This window comes from Budorcas taxicolor, chromosome 16 (genome assembly GCF_023091745.1).
Source record: "Budorcas taxicolor isolate Tak-1 chromosome 16, Takin1.1, whole genome shotgun sequence".
Lineage (NCBI taxonomy): Eukaryota > Metazoa > Chordata > Mammalia > Artiodactyla > Bovidae > Budorcas > Budorcas taxicolor.
This window is the reverse complement of record NC_068925.1, coordinates 76,650,040-76,666,595: the sequence shown is the minus strand read 5'-3', so window position 1 is coordinate 76,666,595 and position 16,556 is coordinate 76,650,040. Positions and strand designations below refer to the sequence as shown.

General features: G+C 37.7%; 1 protein-coding gene across 1 annotated transcript in view; it reads left to right on the top strand.

Annotated features, from left to right (window-relative positions):
- The window catches only part of LOC128061314 (membrane cofactor protein-like), a 51,022-nt gene that overhangs the window by 22,631 nt on the left and 11,835 nt on the right, over positions 1–16,556 (top strand). Inside the window, exons 4-6 of the mRNA XM_052653586.1 lie at positions 2,384–2,469; positions 3,272–3,466; positions 13,758–13,943. Of these exons, the coding sequence (XP_052509546.1) occupies positions 2,384–2,469; positions 3,272–3,466; positions 13,758–13,943 (467 nt within the window). The remainder of the gene's footprint in view (positions 1–2,383; positions 2,470–3,271; positions 3,467–13,757; positions 13,944–16,556) is intronic.

The window sequence follows — 16,556 nt, the reverse complement described above, 5'->3', positions numbered from 1 at the left end:
TAGTGACATCAGGCAGATTCTACCCATGCAACTGTTATCAAGGTGGGGATACAGATTCCCGATGCCTCTTAAATTGCCATCATACCAGAAAGAAACATTATAATCTAGAATCAATGAGTGAGTCTTGTAGAAGAGTTGGCTGGAAGCAGATAGGGTATATTTAACTTAATCAATTAGAAATAATGGAACATTCTGTGAGTATTTATAGAGAGAGACCCTGCTAGTTACTTGAGGAATGCCAAAAGTTTGATACATAGATTCTTCCTAAAGAGGTTGTATCCTTCTTGAGAAATACAGCATATACAGAGAGGCATCAAAGAATAATAGTGAGAAGAAGTATCAAATACGTAGAATCACTCACAATCATTACAGTGAACTTCCAGAAAGAGGAGAGTATATTGTGAATTTAAATCATCAGAGAAGATTTCATCAAGTAGGAGTATTCCTGTGCTACTCCTAGGAAGGTGAAGACATACCTCGGAGATATTACAGGTTCAGTTCCAGACCACTGCAATAGAGCAAGTCAAATGAATTTTTTACATATGTTTACACTTAAAGCTCAACGTTCAGAAAACGAAGATCATGGCATCTGGTCCCATCACTTCGGGGGAAATAGATGGGGAAACAGTGGAAACAGTATCAGATTTTATTTTGGGGGGGGGGGGCCTCCAAAATCACTGCAGATGGTGACTGCAGCCATGAAATTAAAAGACGCTTACTCCTTGGAAGGAAAGTTATGACCAACCTAGATAGCATATTGAAAAGCAGAGACATTACTTTGCCAACAGAGGTCCGTCTAGTCAAGGCCATGGTTTTTCCTGTGGTCATGTATGGATGTGAGAGTTGGACTGTGAAGAAGGCTGAGCGCCGAAGAACTGATGCTTTTGAACTGTGATGTTGGAGAAGACTCTTGAGAGTCTCTTGGACTGCAAGGAGATCCAACCAGTCCATTCTGAAGGAGATCAGCCCTGGGATTTCTTTGGAAGGAATGATGCTGAAGCTGAAACTCCAGTACTTTGGCCACCTCATGCGAAGAGTTGACTCATTGGAAAAGACTCTGATGCTGGGAGGGACTGGGGGCAGGAGGAGAAGGGGACGACAGAGGATGAGATGGCTGGATGGCATCACTGACTCGATGGACATGAGTCTGAGTGAACTCCGGGAGTTGGTGATGGACAGGAAGGCCTGGCGTGCTGCGATTCACGGGGTCGCAAAGAGTCGGACACGACTGAGCGACTGAACTGAACTGAACTGAACTGAACTGAAGTAAACTGAACACTATACCTTAGTCTACTAAGTCTGTAATGGAATTATGTCTAAAAAATGTACATCCCTTAATTTTTAAATGGCATATTGCCAAAAATTGTTAGGGCTTCCCTAGTGACTCAGATGGTAAAGAATCTGCCTGCAATGTGGGAGACCCAGGTTCAATCTCTGGGTTGGGAAGATCCCCTGGAGAGGGGAATGGTCCTAATCTGAACCTTCAGTGAGTCATAGTAGTAACATTAAATAGTGTTGATCACAGATGACCACAACAGATATAATAGTAGCAATAAGCTTGAAATAAGTGATATTTATCAAAATGTGACAAGAGAAATGAATGTGAGCAAACCTTGTTAGGAAAATGGCACAAATGAACTTGTTCGATGCAGGGTTGCCATACACCTTCAGTTTGTTAAAATCTCAAAATGTTAAGAGCGATAAAATAAGGTGGGTGTGTATTCTGATCTAAAAAAATATTAATAAAAGTTAAAATTTACCTAGTACTCACTATGTGCCAGAGACTAACCCATCCAATCCTCAGAACAATCCCATGAGTTATGTAGGGGAAGCATTAAGGAAGCATTAAGGGATTTCCCGGAGAAGGAAATGGCAACCCACTCCAGTATTCTTGCCTAGAGAATCCCGTGGACCGAGGGGCCTGGTGGGCTGCTGTCCATGGGGTCACACAGAGTCAGACATGACTGAAGCGACTTAGCAGCAGCAGCAGCAAGGGATTTCCCAAGCTCAAGGAAGTCATGGAGCTGGAACTTGAATCCAGGCAGGCAAATTCTAGGGCCCTGATCTCTCTGCTCAGTCCTTACTGAGCAAAATGGTGTGAGCAAACAGTAGAAGTCAGCGTGTAATACACTTGCCAGAGGGAGCAGAGGGGCTACACTGACCAGCGTGACAGTAATTTACACATTTTACTGTAGGCCAAAGTGGGTCCACATGCAGAAACTCTTTGTTTGATTGAGTTGCAGATTTAGGACATCCATTATATTAAGAAATTTTCTCACTCAAATTACTATAGTACAGAAAAACCATCATATAAAACATTTTTGATTATTATATACATCTTGTAATAGCTTAAAGGACATGCTAACTTTTTTCTCTCATTTAGTTTTTATCTGATTGGAGCAAAAATTATATATTGTGAAATCTCTGGAGATAATATGAACTGGAGTGATAATCTCCCAATTTGTGAAAGTAAGTATGTCTTCTGTTTAGAATATAGAGCAGCAGTTCTCCAACTTTATGACCTTTTTATGCTTTTAAATTAACATAGACACCAAAGAACTTCTCTTCATATGGGTTATGTCTCTTGATATTTATTATATTGCAATTAAAAATGAAAAGTTTTAAAAATAATTATTAACTCATTTTTAAGAAGTGTTAGCTGCAATACATATAAATATATGCAACATATTTTTATGAAAAGTCAAAATTTTCCAAAACAAATAGTGGGAATTGTATCATTGTTTTATATTTTTGCAAGTTACTTCAATATCTGGTTTAAAGGAACACATTTCGATCTAGTCTACTGGAAAATCAGACAGCTGGATGTGAAAAATTCAACCATACATCATCAGGATGAAAGTGAAAAATGACAGTGATACTCAATATTAATGTGAACAACCAATTTGTGAATGGAGATATTTATAAATCATAAAGTATTTTTCAGCTGGCACTGAGTTACCTTTTTAATCACAAGTATATTTTAGCATTAAATTGTCAGCATCTTTCATGATGATAAGAGCAAAACTTAGCATGGCCTTGCAGATAAATATGTGTTTCATATTTCAGAAAATAAGTTTTTTTCCACATTAATGGCTTGATTTTGGGATGATACATATTCACATAGAGGCTTTCTTTTAAACGGATATCGAATTCACAAGTGGAGTATATTAATCATATGTTAATGAATTATATGAAGGCAATCCATAGGACTTTGCTAATGCTGTCTTAATATTTTACTTTTACTTCATGTCCTTTTTCCTCCCTTTTTAAGTAATTCTGTGTACAACACCTGGAAATATAACAAATGGAAGATTCACCCATTATAAGGAAGTATATCAATACAGTGAAGTAGTAATATATAGGTGTAATCCTTCAAATGGACCAGATGAATATTCTCTTATTGGAGAAAACACCCTTATTTGTGTTGATCATAACAGATGGAGCAGTGACCCACCAGAGTGTAAAGGTAATAATATTTCCATGTATTTCCTCCTGAATCTAAATACTGTGGAAACACTTCAAAAATATTTTTATCTACAAGAAAACAAAAGATTCCCGTGTAATTGCTCCTCCTGCTAAATTGACCTCTAATTTAATTTACTATTGCTCAAATCAAATTTAAAAAGTTCTAATTGTAGAGTCCTCCACCAGTCACTCAGCATGTTCTTGGCGTGTCAGCTCACACATCATGCACTACTGTGGATATGCACGAGCTAGAACTTTTGGATTTTGTTGTTGTTGTTGTTGTTGTTTGTTTGCAAGCATCAGAAAACTCAACACACCATGGCTTAAGAAAGAAGAAAGTTTTATCTTGTAGTATAAGACCTCTGAGAGTTCGGGCTACCAGAACATTAAAAGACTAACCTTCTCACTGATAAGATTGTTAAACTCTGGACAAAGCTTATTTTAACAACTTCACGTTAACTAAAAGTGGGGAGACACTGGAGGGAATGTGACTCTTGACGAAGGATCCACTGAATGATAGCGAAATATTTATCTTCTCCCAGTGTACAATGGGACATTCTGTAATATCATTTTTAGGTAATATTTTTAACATATTTATTTCCAAATATTGAAACTAGTACCAGTACATCAACCTGATCACAATGGGATGATTGTAGAAATCAAACCAAATACTTGAAAAGTGTGCAAGACACTTTTAAGTAACCCATGAGTCAAAGAAGCAGTCACAAGGGAAACAGAAACTGTTTTTAATTGATTAAAAATGAACAGCATATTAATATACAAAAATTTGTGGGATACAGGAAAAGTTTTGTAAAAGTTTTGCTCAGAGGATGTGTATAACGTGAAATACTTATGTTGGAAAAACAGAAAAGTCAAATCAGTCATCTATGCTTCTACCATTAGAAATTTAAAAAGAAGAGCAAATTAAATCTAAAACAAGAAAACAAAAGGAAATAATAAAATTGGAGAGCCATGAAATTGAAAAGAGAAACAAAACAGAGATAATCAAAGAAATCAGCCTGGTTTTTGGAGAATATAGAGAAAAGAGATAAATCCATAGACAGTCTGACAGGAAAACAAAGATAAAAAGATTGAAAAAGAGATCATAAAATATCCTATAGATGTTTAAAGAATAATAAAGAAAAAAACAAACCACTGTATGCCTATAAATTTGACAACTTAAACCTTCTCACAAAGAGTACTGCAAACCATGCATCTTTACTGGTGAACTCTACCAAACATTTAAGCAATAAATCATGGCAGTTTTACACAAAGCCACTGGGCCTTCCCAGTGGCTCAGCAGTAAAGAATCCGCCTGCAATGCAGAAGTGTCAGGGGCCATGGGTTCCATCCCTGGGTTGGGAAGATCCCCTTGAGGAGGGCATGGCAACTCACTTTAGTATTCTTGCCTGGAGGATCCTATGGACAGAGGAGCCTGAGGGGCTATAGTCCATAGGGTCGCAAAGAATTGGACACGGCTGAAATGACTCAGCGTGCACACACACACGCAAACACAAAGCCTTAAAAAAATACAAGAGGAGAGAATCTTTCACAGTTCATTTCAAGGACAGCATTGCCCTGATGCAAAAGCCAGGTGTACGGCATAATGATTCCACGTTTACTTACATAACGAGATGATCACCATGATGTCTAGCTCCCATCTGTCACCATTTAAAGTGAGTACAGAATTGTCGACTGTATTGTCTAGTCTGTGTATCATAACCTCATGACTTAAGTTATTGTATAACTAGAAGATTTTGCGTTTTAATCCACTTGTTTTCCTCATCTTTCCAGCCACCTCCTCTCTGCCAATCACTAGTTCTCTGTATTCATGAATCTGTTTCCTTTTCATTTTATTAGTTTAGTTTTTTTATTTTGTAGATCCCACATATAACTGAAATCACACAGTGTTTCTCTGACTGACTTATATCACATTGCGTAATTCCCACTATGTCCATCAATGCTGTTTCAAGTGGCAAGATTTCATTCTTTTTATGACTAGGTAATATTCCATTTTATATGTACCATACCTTCTTTATTCATTATTCTATCAGGACATGTAGGTTGCTTTCATATCTTAGGTTCTTAGGTATTGCAAAAAAAAAAAATGCTATAATAAAAAAAGGGCTGCCCAAATCTTTTCAAATTAGTGTTTTGTCTTCTTTGGGTTAATACCCAGAAGTAAAATTGCTGGATCATATGGTAGTTCTATTTTCCTCAGTCTATGGCTCATTTTGTTTATTCCTATACAGTATCTTTTGAAGCAAAATTTAACTATTCTTTAAATGTGTAATAGAATTCATCTACGAACCCATGGAGTCCTAGATTTTGTTTGCTGGAAATTATTTACTAATTCAATTTCATTACTAGTAATTACTCTATCCCCATTTTCTATTTGGAGAAGGCAATGGCATCCCACTCCAGTACTCTTGCCTGGAAAATCCCATGGATGGAGGAGCTTGGTAGGCTGCAGTCCATGGGGTTGCACAGAGTCAGACACGACTGAGGGACTTCAGTTTCACATTTCACTTTCATGCGTTGGAGAAGGAAATGGGAACCCACTCCAGTGTTCTTGCCTGGAGAATTCCAGGGACGGGGGAGACTGGTGGGCTGCCGTCGATGGGGTCGCACAGAGTCGGACATGACTGAAGCAACTTAGCAGCAACAGCAGCAGCAGCAGCAGCATTTTCTATTTCTTCTTGACTCAGCATTGGCAGATAATATCTTTTTTAGAAATTTATCCACTTATTCCAGGTTTTCCAATTTTGGATATATAATTATTCATAGTATTCTCTTATGATCATTTGTACTTCTGTAGTATTGATAGTAACCTTTTATTTTTTATTTATTTGGATACTTTCTTTTGTTTCTTGATGAGTATGGCTATATGTTTGTCAATTTTATCTTTTCAATGAGCCAGCTCTTATTTTCATTGATTTTCAGTCTCAGTTTCATTTATTTCCACTCTTTTCTTTATTATTTTAACCTTCCACACACTTGCAGAGAGGGTTGTTCTATTTTTTGTATATAGGTGTAAATTTAGATCGTTTACTTGAGATTATTCTTGTTCTTAAGGTAGGCCTGTATGGCTACAAACTTCTGTCTTAGAACTGTTTTTCCTGTGTTACATAGATTTGGAATGGATTGTCTCTATTTTCATTAGTCTTAGGATATCTTTTATTTCCTTTTTAATTTCTTCAGTCAACTACTGATCGTTTAGTAACGTGTTCCTTTTGATCTCCATGTGTTTTGGGCCATTTTTCTTCTGGTGGTTGATTTGTAGTTTCATACTATCATGGCTGGAAGAGGTGTTGGACCACAGATTCAAATGTAAAACCCAAACTGTGAGACTTATGAGAAAACAGAAAATATTTGTGAGTTAGCAGAGATTTCTTCAAAAACCTTAAAAGCATTATTCTTTAAAGAAAAAAAAAAAAAGACTGGATTTCTTAAAAACTGAGAACTTCTCTCAAACACACTGTTTGAAGAAAGAAAAAACTTGTCATAGATTGGGAGAAAATATTTGTCAGGAACATTTCTGAATGGACTTCTAGCTATGATGCATAAAGAACTCTAAAGGCACAATAAGAAGAAAGCGGCCCAGTTTACCAAAAAAGGGTAACATTTGGATAAAATTTTTCCCACCGAAGAAGAATGTGGATGTTAAAAAAAGTACATGAAACATTGCTAAATATCATTAGTGATAACAGAAATGTAGTTTAAAACCATGGTGAGAAACCACTAAGAACTTATTAGAATGCATGAAATTAAAAAGAAAAAATTAACAATTCCGTGTTTTGGTGAGAATATGTTATATTTGGGACTCTGATAACACTGCTGATGAGAATGCAAGTGGTGTATGCATTTCGAACACAATTGAGCAACTTCTCATACAATTAAACATACACTTAAGGTACAATTCAGCTACCCAGGGTCAAATAAAAACATGTACACTTAAAATCTGCATGAGAATATTCATAGTATCCTTAGTCATAATCAACCTATACTGGAAACAACTCTTATGTCCTTGAACTGGTAAATGGAGGAACATCATTTGTACATACAGATAGTAATAATACTCTCAAGCAAAGGATGATGAGCTTTTAATTCAGACAACAGGAATGAATCTCAAATGCATTGTCCTAAGTAAGTCAAACTCAGAGGATGTGATTCCGTATGACATTCTGGAAAAGCGACTCTATTGTAGTCACTCAGTTTTGTCCAACTCTATGAGACCCCATGGACTGCAGCACGCTAGGCTTCCCTGTCCTTCACCATCTTCTGGAGCTTGCTGAAACTCATGTCCATTGAGTCAGTGACGCTATTCGATCATCTTGTCCTCTGTTGTCCATCCCCTATTCGGCTTGCCGATTGAAATCTTTCTGAGCATCAGGGTTGTTTCCAATGAGCTGGCGCTTTGCATCAGGTGGCCAAAGTATTGAGCTTCAGCTTCAGCATCAGTCCTTTTAATGAATATTCAAGACTGAGTTCTTCAGGATGATTGGTTTGATCTCTTTGCTGTCCAAAGGACTCTCAAGAGTCTATTCCAACACCATACAGTTTGAAAGCATAATTCTTTGGTGCTCAGCCTTCTTTATGGTCCAGCTCTCACATCCATATATGACTATTGGAAAAACCATACCTTTGACTAGACGGACCTTTGTTGGCAAAGCAGTGTCTCTGCTTTTTAATACGTGGTCTAGGTGTGTCATAGCTTTCTTCCAAGGAGGAGCATCTTTTATTTTCATGGCTGCAGTCACCATCTGCAATGATTTTGGAGCCCAAGAAGATAAATCCCATCACTGTTTCCACTGTTTCCCCATCTATTTGCCGTGAAGCGATGGGACCGGATGGCATGATGTTCATTTTATAACTGTTGAGTTTTAAGCCATTTTTTTCATTCTTCTCTTTCACCTTCATCAAAGAGGCTTTTGGGTTCCTCTTTACTTTCTGCCTTAAGGGTGGTGTCATCTGGATATCTGAGGTTATTGATAGTTCTCCCAGCAATCTTGATTGCAGCTTGTGCTTCATTCAGCTCAGAATTTCTCATGATGTACTCTGCATATAAGTTAAATAAGCAGGTTGACAATATACAGCCTTGATGCTCTCCTTTTCCTATTTGGAACCAGTCTGTTGGTCCATGTCCAGTTCTAACTGTTCCTCTTTGACCTGCATACAGGCTTATCAGGAGGCAGGTAAGGTGGTCTGGTATTCCCATCTCTTTAAGAATTTTTCACAGTTTGTTGTGATCCACACAGTCAAAGGCTTTGGTGTAGACAACAAAGCAGAAGGAGATGTTTTTCTGGAACTCTTGTCCTTTTTCAATGATCCAATGGATCTTGGCAATTTGATCACTGTTTCATTTGCCTTTTCTAAATCCAGCTTGAACATCGGGAAGTTCTCGGTTCATGTACTGTTGAAGGCTCGTTTGGAGAATAGCGAGCATTACTTTGCTAGCCTGTGAAATGAGTGCAATTGTGCATTAATTTGAACATTTGGCATTTCCCTTCTTTGGGAATGAAAACTGACCTTTTCCAGTCCTGTGGCCACTGCTGAGTTTCCCAAATTTGTTGGCATATTGAGTGCCGCACTTAACAGCAACATCTTTCAGGATTTGAAATAGCTCAACTGGAATTCCATCACCTCCACAAGCTTTGTTTGTAGTGATGCTTCCTAAAGCCCACTTGACTTCACACTCCAGGATGTCTGGCTCTAGGGGAGTGATCACACCATCATGATTATCTGGGTCATTAAGATCTTTTTAGTACAGGTCTTCTGTGTATTCTTGCCACCTCTTCTTAATATCTTCTGCTTCTGTTAGGTGCATACCATTTCTGTCCTTTATCGAGCCCATCTTTGCATGAAATGTTCCCTTGGTGTCTCTAATTTTCTTAAAGAGATCTCTAGTCTTTACCATTTTATTGTTTTCTTCTATTTCTTTGCATTGATCACTGAGGAAGGCTTTCTTATCTCTCCTTGCTAGTCTTTGGAACTCTGCATTCAGATGGGTACATCTTTTCTTTTCTCCTTTGCCTTTCACTTTTCTTCTTTTCTCAGATATTTGTAAGGCCTCCTCAGACAGCCATTTGCCTCTTTGCATTTCTTTTCCTTGGGGATGGTTTTGATCACCACCTCCTGTACAATGTCACAAACCATAGTTACTCAGATACTCTGTCTATCAAATGTGATTCCTTGAATCTATTTGTCACTTCCACTGTATAATCATAAGGTATTTGATTTAGGTCGTACCTTAATGACCTACTGGTTTTCCCTGCTTTCTTCAATTTAAGTCTGAATTTGGCAATAAGGAGTTCATGACCTGAGCCACAGTCAGCTCCTGGTCTTTTTTTTTTTTTTTTTTTTTTTTACTGACTGTACAGAGCTTCTCCATCTTTGGCTGCAAATAATATAATCAATGAGTATTGACTGTCTGGTGATGTCCATGTGTAGAGTCGTCTCTTGTGTTGTTGGAAGAGGGTGTTTGCTGTGACCAGTGCATTCTCTTGGCCAAACTCTGTTAGACTTTGCCCTGCTTCATTCTGTACTCCAAGCCCAAGCTTGCCTGTTACTCCAGGTATCTCTTGACTGCCTACTTTTGCATTCCAGTCCCCTGTGATGGAAAAGACATATCTTTTTTTGGTGTTAGTTCTAGAAGGTCTTATAGGTCGTCACAGAACCATTCAACTTCAGCTTCTTCAGCATTAGTGGTTGGGACATAGACTTGGATTACTGTGATATTGAATGGTTTGCCTTGGAAATGAACAGAGATCATTCTGTCCTTTCACCCAGGTACTGCATTTCAGACTCTTTTGTTGACTATGAGGACTACTCCATTTCTTCTAAGAGATTCTTGCCCACAGTGGTAGATATAATGTTCTTCTGAATTAAATTCACCCATTCCAGTCCATTTTAGTTCACTGATTCCTAAATTGTCAATGTTCACTCGTGCCATCTCCTGTTTGACCACTTCCAATTTACCTTGATCATGGACCTAACATTCCAGGTTCCTATGCAGTATTGTTCTTACAGCATCGGACTTTACTTTCAGCACCAGTCACATCCACTACCGGGCATTATTTCTGCTTTGCCTCAGCCTCTTCATTCCTTCTGGAGATATTTCTGCTTTTCTCCAGTAGCATATTGGGCACCTGGTGACCAAACAACACTATAGGGTTTGAAAATTGATTACTGGTAGGCTGGTTGAGGAAGGCAGAGTTATTGGTAGGCATTGTTTACAAAGTGGCATGAGGACATTTGGGGGGTGGGTATGGAAACTTTCTATGTCTTTATTGTGTTGGTAATACATGATTATTTGCATGTATTAAACAGCAAGCAGGTGTACACTTTTACTGTTTAACTGTATGTAATACAGTTAAAACTCAACATTCAGAAAACTAAGATCATGTCATCTGGCCCCATCACTTTATAGCAAATAGATGAGGAAACAATGGAAACAGTGAGAGAATTTATTTTGGGAGGGCTCCAAAATCATTGCCCATGGTGACTGCAGCCATGAATTTAAGAGGCTTGCTCCTTGGAAGAAAAGCTATGACCAACCTAGACAACATATTAAAAAGCAGAGACATTACTTTGCCAACAAAGGTCCATCTAGTCAAAGCTATGGTTTTTTCAGTAGTCATGTATGGATGTGAGAGTTGGACTATAAAGAAGACTGAGCACAGAAAAATTGATGCTCTTGAACTGTGGTGTTGGAGAAGATTCTTGAGAGTCCCTTGGACTGCAAGGAGATCCAACCAGTCCATCCTAAAGGAAATTAGTCCTGAATATTCATTGGAAAGACTGATGCTGAAGCTGAAACTCCAATATTTTGGCCACCGGATGCGAAGAACTGACTCATTGGAAAAGACCCTGATGCTGGGAAAGATTGAAGGTGGGAGGAGAAGGGGATGACAGAGGATGAGATGGTTGGATGGCATCACTGACTCAATGGACATGTGTTAGTTTGAGTAAGCTCTGGGATTTGGTGATGGACAGGGAAGTATGGCATGCTGCAGTCTAAGGAGTCACAAAGAGTTGCACACGACTCAGCAACTGAACTGAATGGAAACCTAACTTAAAGAAAATCATTAGCACAAGTATCAGCAGTGTTGCACAACAGAGAAAACATCAGTGAACCTGAAATCAATACAATACAAATGAAACCTGATTTCAAAAGAAATATTACATGAGAGAGAGAGAAATTTATACACCTGTGGAAGAGTAGCAAGCACTAAACGTACATGTAATTGGAGTGTCATAGAAAAAGTACAGTATAGACGCTTATTCGTCTGTTTTATATTGGAGTATAGTTGCTTTACAATGTTGTGTGAGTTTCTACTGTATGGCAATGTGAATCAGATGTATATATATGTGTGTGTGTGTGTGTATATATAGCAGAGAAGGCAATGGCACCCCACTCCAGCACTCTTGCCTGGAAAATCCCATGGACGGAGGAGCCTGGTAGGCTGCCGTCCATGGGGTTGCTAAGAGTCGGGTACGACTCGGAGCGACTTCACTTTCGCTTTCCACTTTCATGCATTGGAGAAGGAAATGGCAACCCACTCCAGTATTCTTGCCTGGAGAATCCCAGAGACAGAGGAGCCTAGTGGGCTGCTGTCTATGGGGTCGCACAGCGTCAGACATGACTGAAGCGACTTAGCAGTAGCGGCAGCAGAATATATATGTAGATATATACACACACACATATATATCCACTATTTTTCAGGTATTCTTCCCATTTACATCACCCAGAGCATTGAGCAGAGTTCCCTTTGTTATACAGTAGTTTCTCATTAGTTATCTATTGTACGCATAGTAGAGTATATATGTCAATCCCAATCTCCCAACTCGTCCCACCCCTGTTTTCCCTCTGGTACCCATAAGTTTGTTCTCTATTTATTTTTTATTCTCTGTTTAATTTATTCTGTATTATTTGAATTTGAGCCACAACATCCACCCCAGAGATCCACCCCCAGGGAATTCACTGACCCTAGCAGGATAAATAAATTCTAAAAATTTACCAAATAATCCCCATTAGACTAAAAACAAAAGAAAAAGCTGCCAGTAAGAGAGGAGAAGAGCATGTTACATTCTTCCTTCCTCACTTCAAAGAAAGAGTAACAGCCGACTTCTCTCAAGGAACTGTGGAGAAGAGAAGACAATAACTTCCGCTCATGTGCTGAAAGAATATCCTAGAATTCCCCCTCAAGGAGAAATCTTTCAAAACTGAAACTGAAATAAATGAAAACCATTTCAGATAAAGAAGAGCTAATAATTTGTCATTAGACAACCTGAACTAAAAGAATCGATAAGTTCTCCTGGCTGAACAAAAATTATACCTAATGAAAATTCAGATCCACAGGAAAGGAGAAAACATCTTTCTGGCTTAAAAGGCTATATTTCTGGCCCTTGTCTGTTGCTCAGATTAATCTCATAAAGTGTTCTCTTGAAGTCACTTCCCTGCCCAGTGTTTTTTCAGATTTGTTTCCAAATTCTGCAAAACCCATTAGTAGATCTGAAGTCAGTCTAGAAGGCCCTGACCTTTAATTTACTTCTGGAGAGGTAGAGGAGAATGGAATATACCCAAGTACTCTGTTGTGAGTGCTAAATATTAACTTCTAGCATTATCTCAGGCATATGTGTTTGCATACTGGTTTAACACTTAAAATTTGTTTTAAAACTTAAAACATGTTGATCTCTGGGTTTACAATCCAAAATGTTTGGGAAACACTGCCCTAACTCTACTGACCCTTGATTTTCTTGAACATCCCAGTTCCTGTATGTTTTTGCCACCTGAGAACTATTTCCTTTTTTTTTTTTTTTAATGGCTAGCTTCTTTTCAACTTTTAAATTTGTACTCAAGTATTACCTTCTCAAAAACGTGTTTACTATCTTTCTAAAAGAACATGGTACTGTAATTAGTGTCGGCATGACCTGAAAAAAATCCTAGAGCTAAAGAGCATCAAAAGTCATTTTTGAACTTACCCTGAGTTTGTATCTGATAGTCAGACCTTTCTCAATACATGTCAGTACTGGAAAAAAAAATGTAGGAAAGCCAAAAAATATTATGATAGACTGTTTTGGTAGAAAAACATTATTAGATTTCTCTACACCTGTTTCCCTGGAATTCCAATGCACAGAGTCTTGTGTTGTTTTATTTACTTTTTTTCAGTTAACATCTTGCCTTTCATTCCTCATTTCTCCCTTTCAACTGGAAGTTATTATTTGCACTAGATATTTGGTCTTATATGAAAGCAGGCTTTCAGTAATTATGGAATTTCTCCACTTTTCAGTGGTCAAATGTGACTATCCAATCGTCAAACATGGATCAATAGTATCAGGATTTAGAGGAAAATATTACTACAATGTGGAAGTTGTATTTCAGTGTCATGATGGTTTTTACCTTCACGGGAGTAGCACAGTTGTCTGCAGTGCAAACGGGACTTGGGAGCCCGAGCTACCAAAGTGTACTACTAAAGGTATGAAGGTGTCTGTTTCCTTTTTCTTTTTTAAAAGATTTCATTTTTTCCACAATAGATTTCAATGATATAGAGCAATTGGAAAGGAACAGTTTTAGTACTTATGTCTGTCTTACACTCATTTCCATGTCACGTTTGACTTCTAATTCACAAAGAAACTTGTTTTGATTTTCCTTTTATAGACTCTTAGCATGTTGCATACATCACCCAGATACATAAATTTCTCTTGTTCAACATCTTTACCTGTAAAATGGATCGCAAACATTTTTTAGTGTAAGTTAAAGTGTTAGTAGCTCAGTTGTGTCCAACTTTTTGCAACCCCATAATAGACTGTGGCCCACCAGGCTCCTCTGTCCATGGTATACTCCAAGTAAGAATACAGGAGTGGGTTGCCATTCCCTTCTCCAGGGGATCTTTCTGATTCAGGGATTGAACCTAGGTTTGCATTACAAGCAGATTCTTTACCATCTGAGCCACCAGGGAAGCCCAAATTAAAACATGTGCATTTTTACCTAAATAAGTATGAAAAGCATAATTCAAATAAGTAAATATTAGTAGAAAGCAATAAATCCCAAGTAATTAAGTGAGTTTATATATATTTTTTGTTTGTTTGTTTTCCAGAAGCAATTGCTACCACTACGGTGTCTACAACTTCCAGTGCCTCAGGTTTCATAAAGTCCTGCTTATATTTGTCAATATCCTTTAAATTCCTTGTGATGTTTTAAAATCCTTTAAATGTCTGGTGATTTACACTCACTAGAACTTTTAGTAATAAAAGGAGGAAGAGTGCATTTATAGCCATTTTTGCTATTATACTTAGTGAATCTAAAATTACAGGTCATAGTCCACAGATATAAACAGGTCTGTAAACTTAGGTAATTTATGTAAGCTTCTTTACATACATGTATAATGATTGAATGCCTTCCTCACTGTGTGATATTAAAGTTAACAGTGGGATGCATTTAAAGCACTTAGCACAGTGTCTGGCGTCTAGAAAGGTCTTAAAGGTAGCTCACCTAATTTACAGTTTCATTGGAGTCAATATTAATGTAGAAATCAATATTAATTAAGGTCCACGGCTTCTGTTTTTTAATATGTATGTTTTCTGTGTCATCAACATTGATAATTTATTCATTTTGAAAGTGATGTGTCGACATCTGTACAGGGTATCATCTGGGTTCAGGAATGTGTTTCATTTTCCCGCCAACAGCCAGTTTGGTTCTTCTTATAGAGTACAATTGTAACTGGGAAATTTCTACTGTCTCCAGAACAAGATTTGTATTTCTACTCCCCATCCCAACCTAACCACCTCCTACAATTATTTTTTTTCTCCTTACTGGCTTTTCTTTATTTATTTATTTTGGCAACAGAAAGGGAACTGTGTAACAATGGAAGGGCAGCAAAAGTCCTTCTTTGTGGAAATGAAATGGAGGATCTCCGGCAGGGTTTACTGAGCAGCTGCTCTGCCTAAGACTTGAGAGACTGTTTTGATATGGTGAAAGGCATTATCTTCCTGCATCCAGGCTGTTACCTTTGGCTTCTTCTTTTTGGATGCAACAGAAGCAAGAGAACAGTGGCGAGAGCATTAGCCTGAGCAGCCCGCTCGCTTACTCAAGTAGCATCATTTCTGTGGTTTCTAGTTTCTCACTGTTGAATGACTCAAACAAATGTCAATCACTGGCTTCCAATTTGTTTACTTCCTATTGTCATATAATTTTAAGGATTGAGGGGAATTACTCATATTAGCATGCTAATTAGAATACCTTTCTATAATTCCTGTAAATCTGGTACTCCGTAACTTCCTCGAGTACCTTGGGGGGTGCTGTGAAGTTCTGTGGAGAAAGCAATGTCTATGGATGATACATAAAGATGCATATGAAGTCTACACTCACTGACTCACTCACGTCTGCTCACATGGTCCTAGTGGGAACGTGCACTGTGGTATGTTTTGCTTATTGATACGCTGTTTTGAGAGTTGACCATAAACATCTCATAACAAATTTCTAAAACATATATTCAGTTTAGCATTGGAAATACCAGGAGAATTGTGAGGACAAGTTTATACAGGTGATAAACTAGAGGGATTTTGCTTTAAATATCATAAATCAAAGTTCCTTGTGAGGTTTTCAATCATTTTTTATCAGTAAGAGAGACTGAAGAGCATCATTAGAGACATATAGTGTTGATAAGATAGATCTAATTATGTGAATGTGAAAAAATTGGGGCAAATATGAAGTGACAAAGTAAGAATACAAATTATGTACCATGATACTATGTGGATGGTATTTTTTTAAGATTTGTAAACTTATTCTGAACACATAACTTCTATGATTTATTATTTGTTAATTTCCAGGGTTTCCACTATGTAATACAGAGCCATAGTGTATATTCCTATGCATACATTCTAACGTACTTGTATAAATGTATATTTAGGTTAACTTCCCAGAAATAGAATAGGATAGTTTGGAAAGTATGTATATTTTGATTCTGAGAAGTAATTCATTGTGAGAAATAATTTTCTTCAAAAATGAAAATAATCAAAGTTAATTCTACAGTTCTGTGTTGAGGAGACTGGTGAATTGAATCAAAATTAATTTTCCCAGGTCCTCAAAC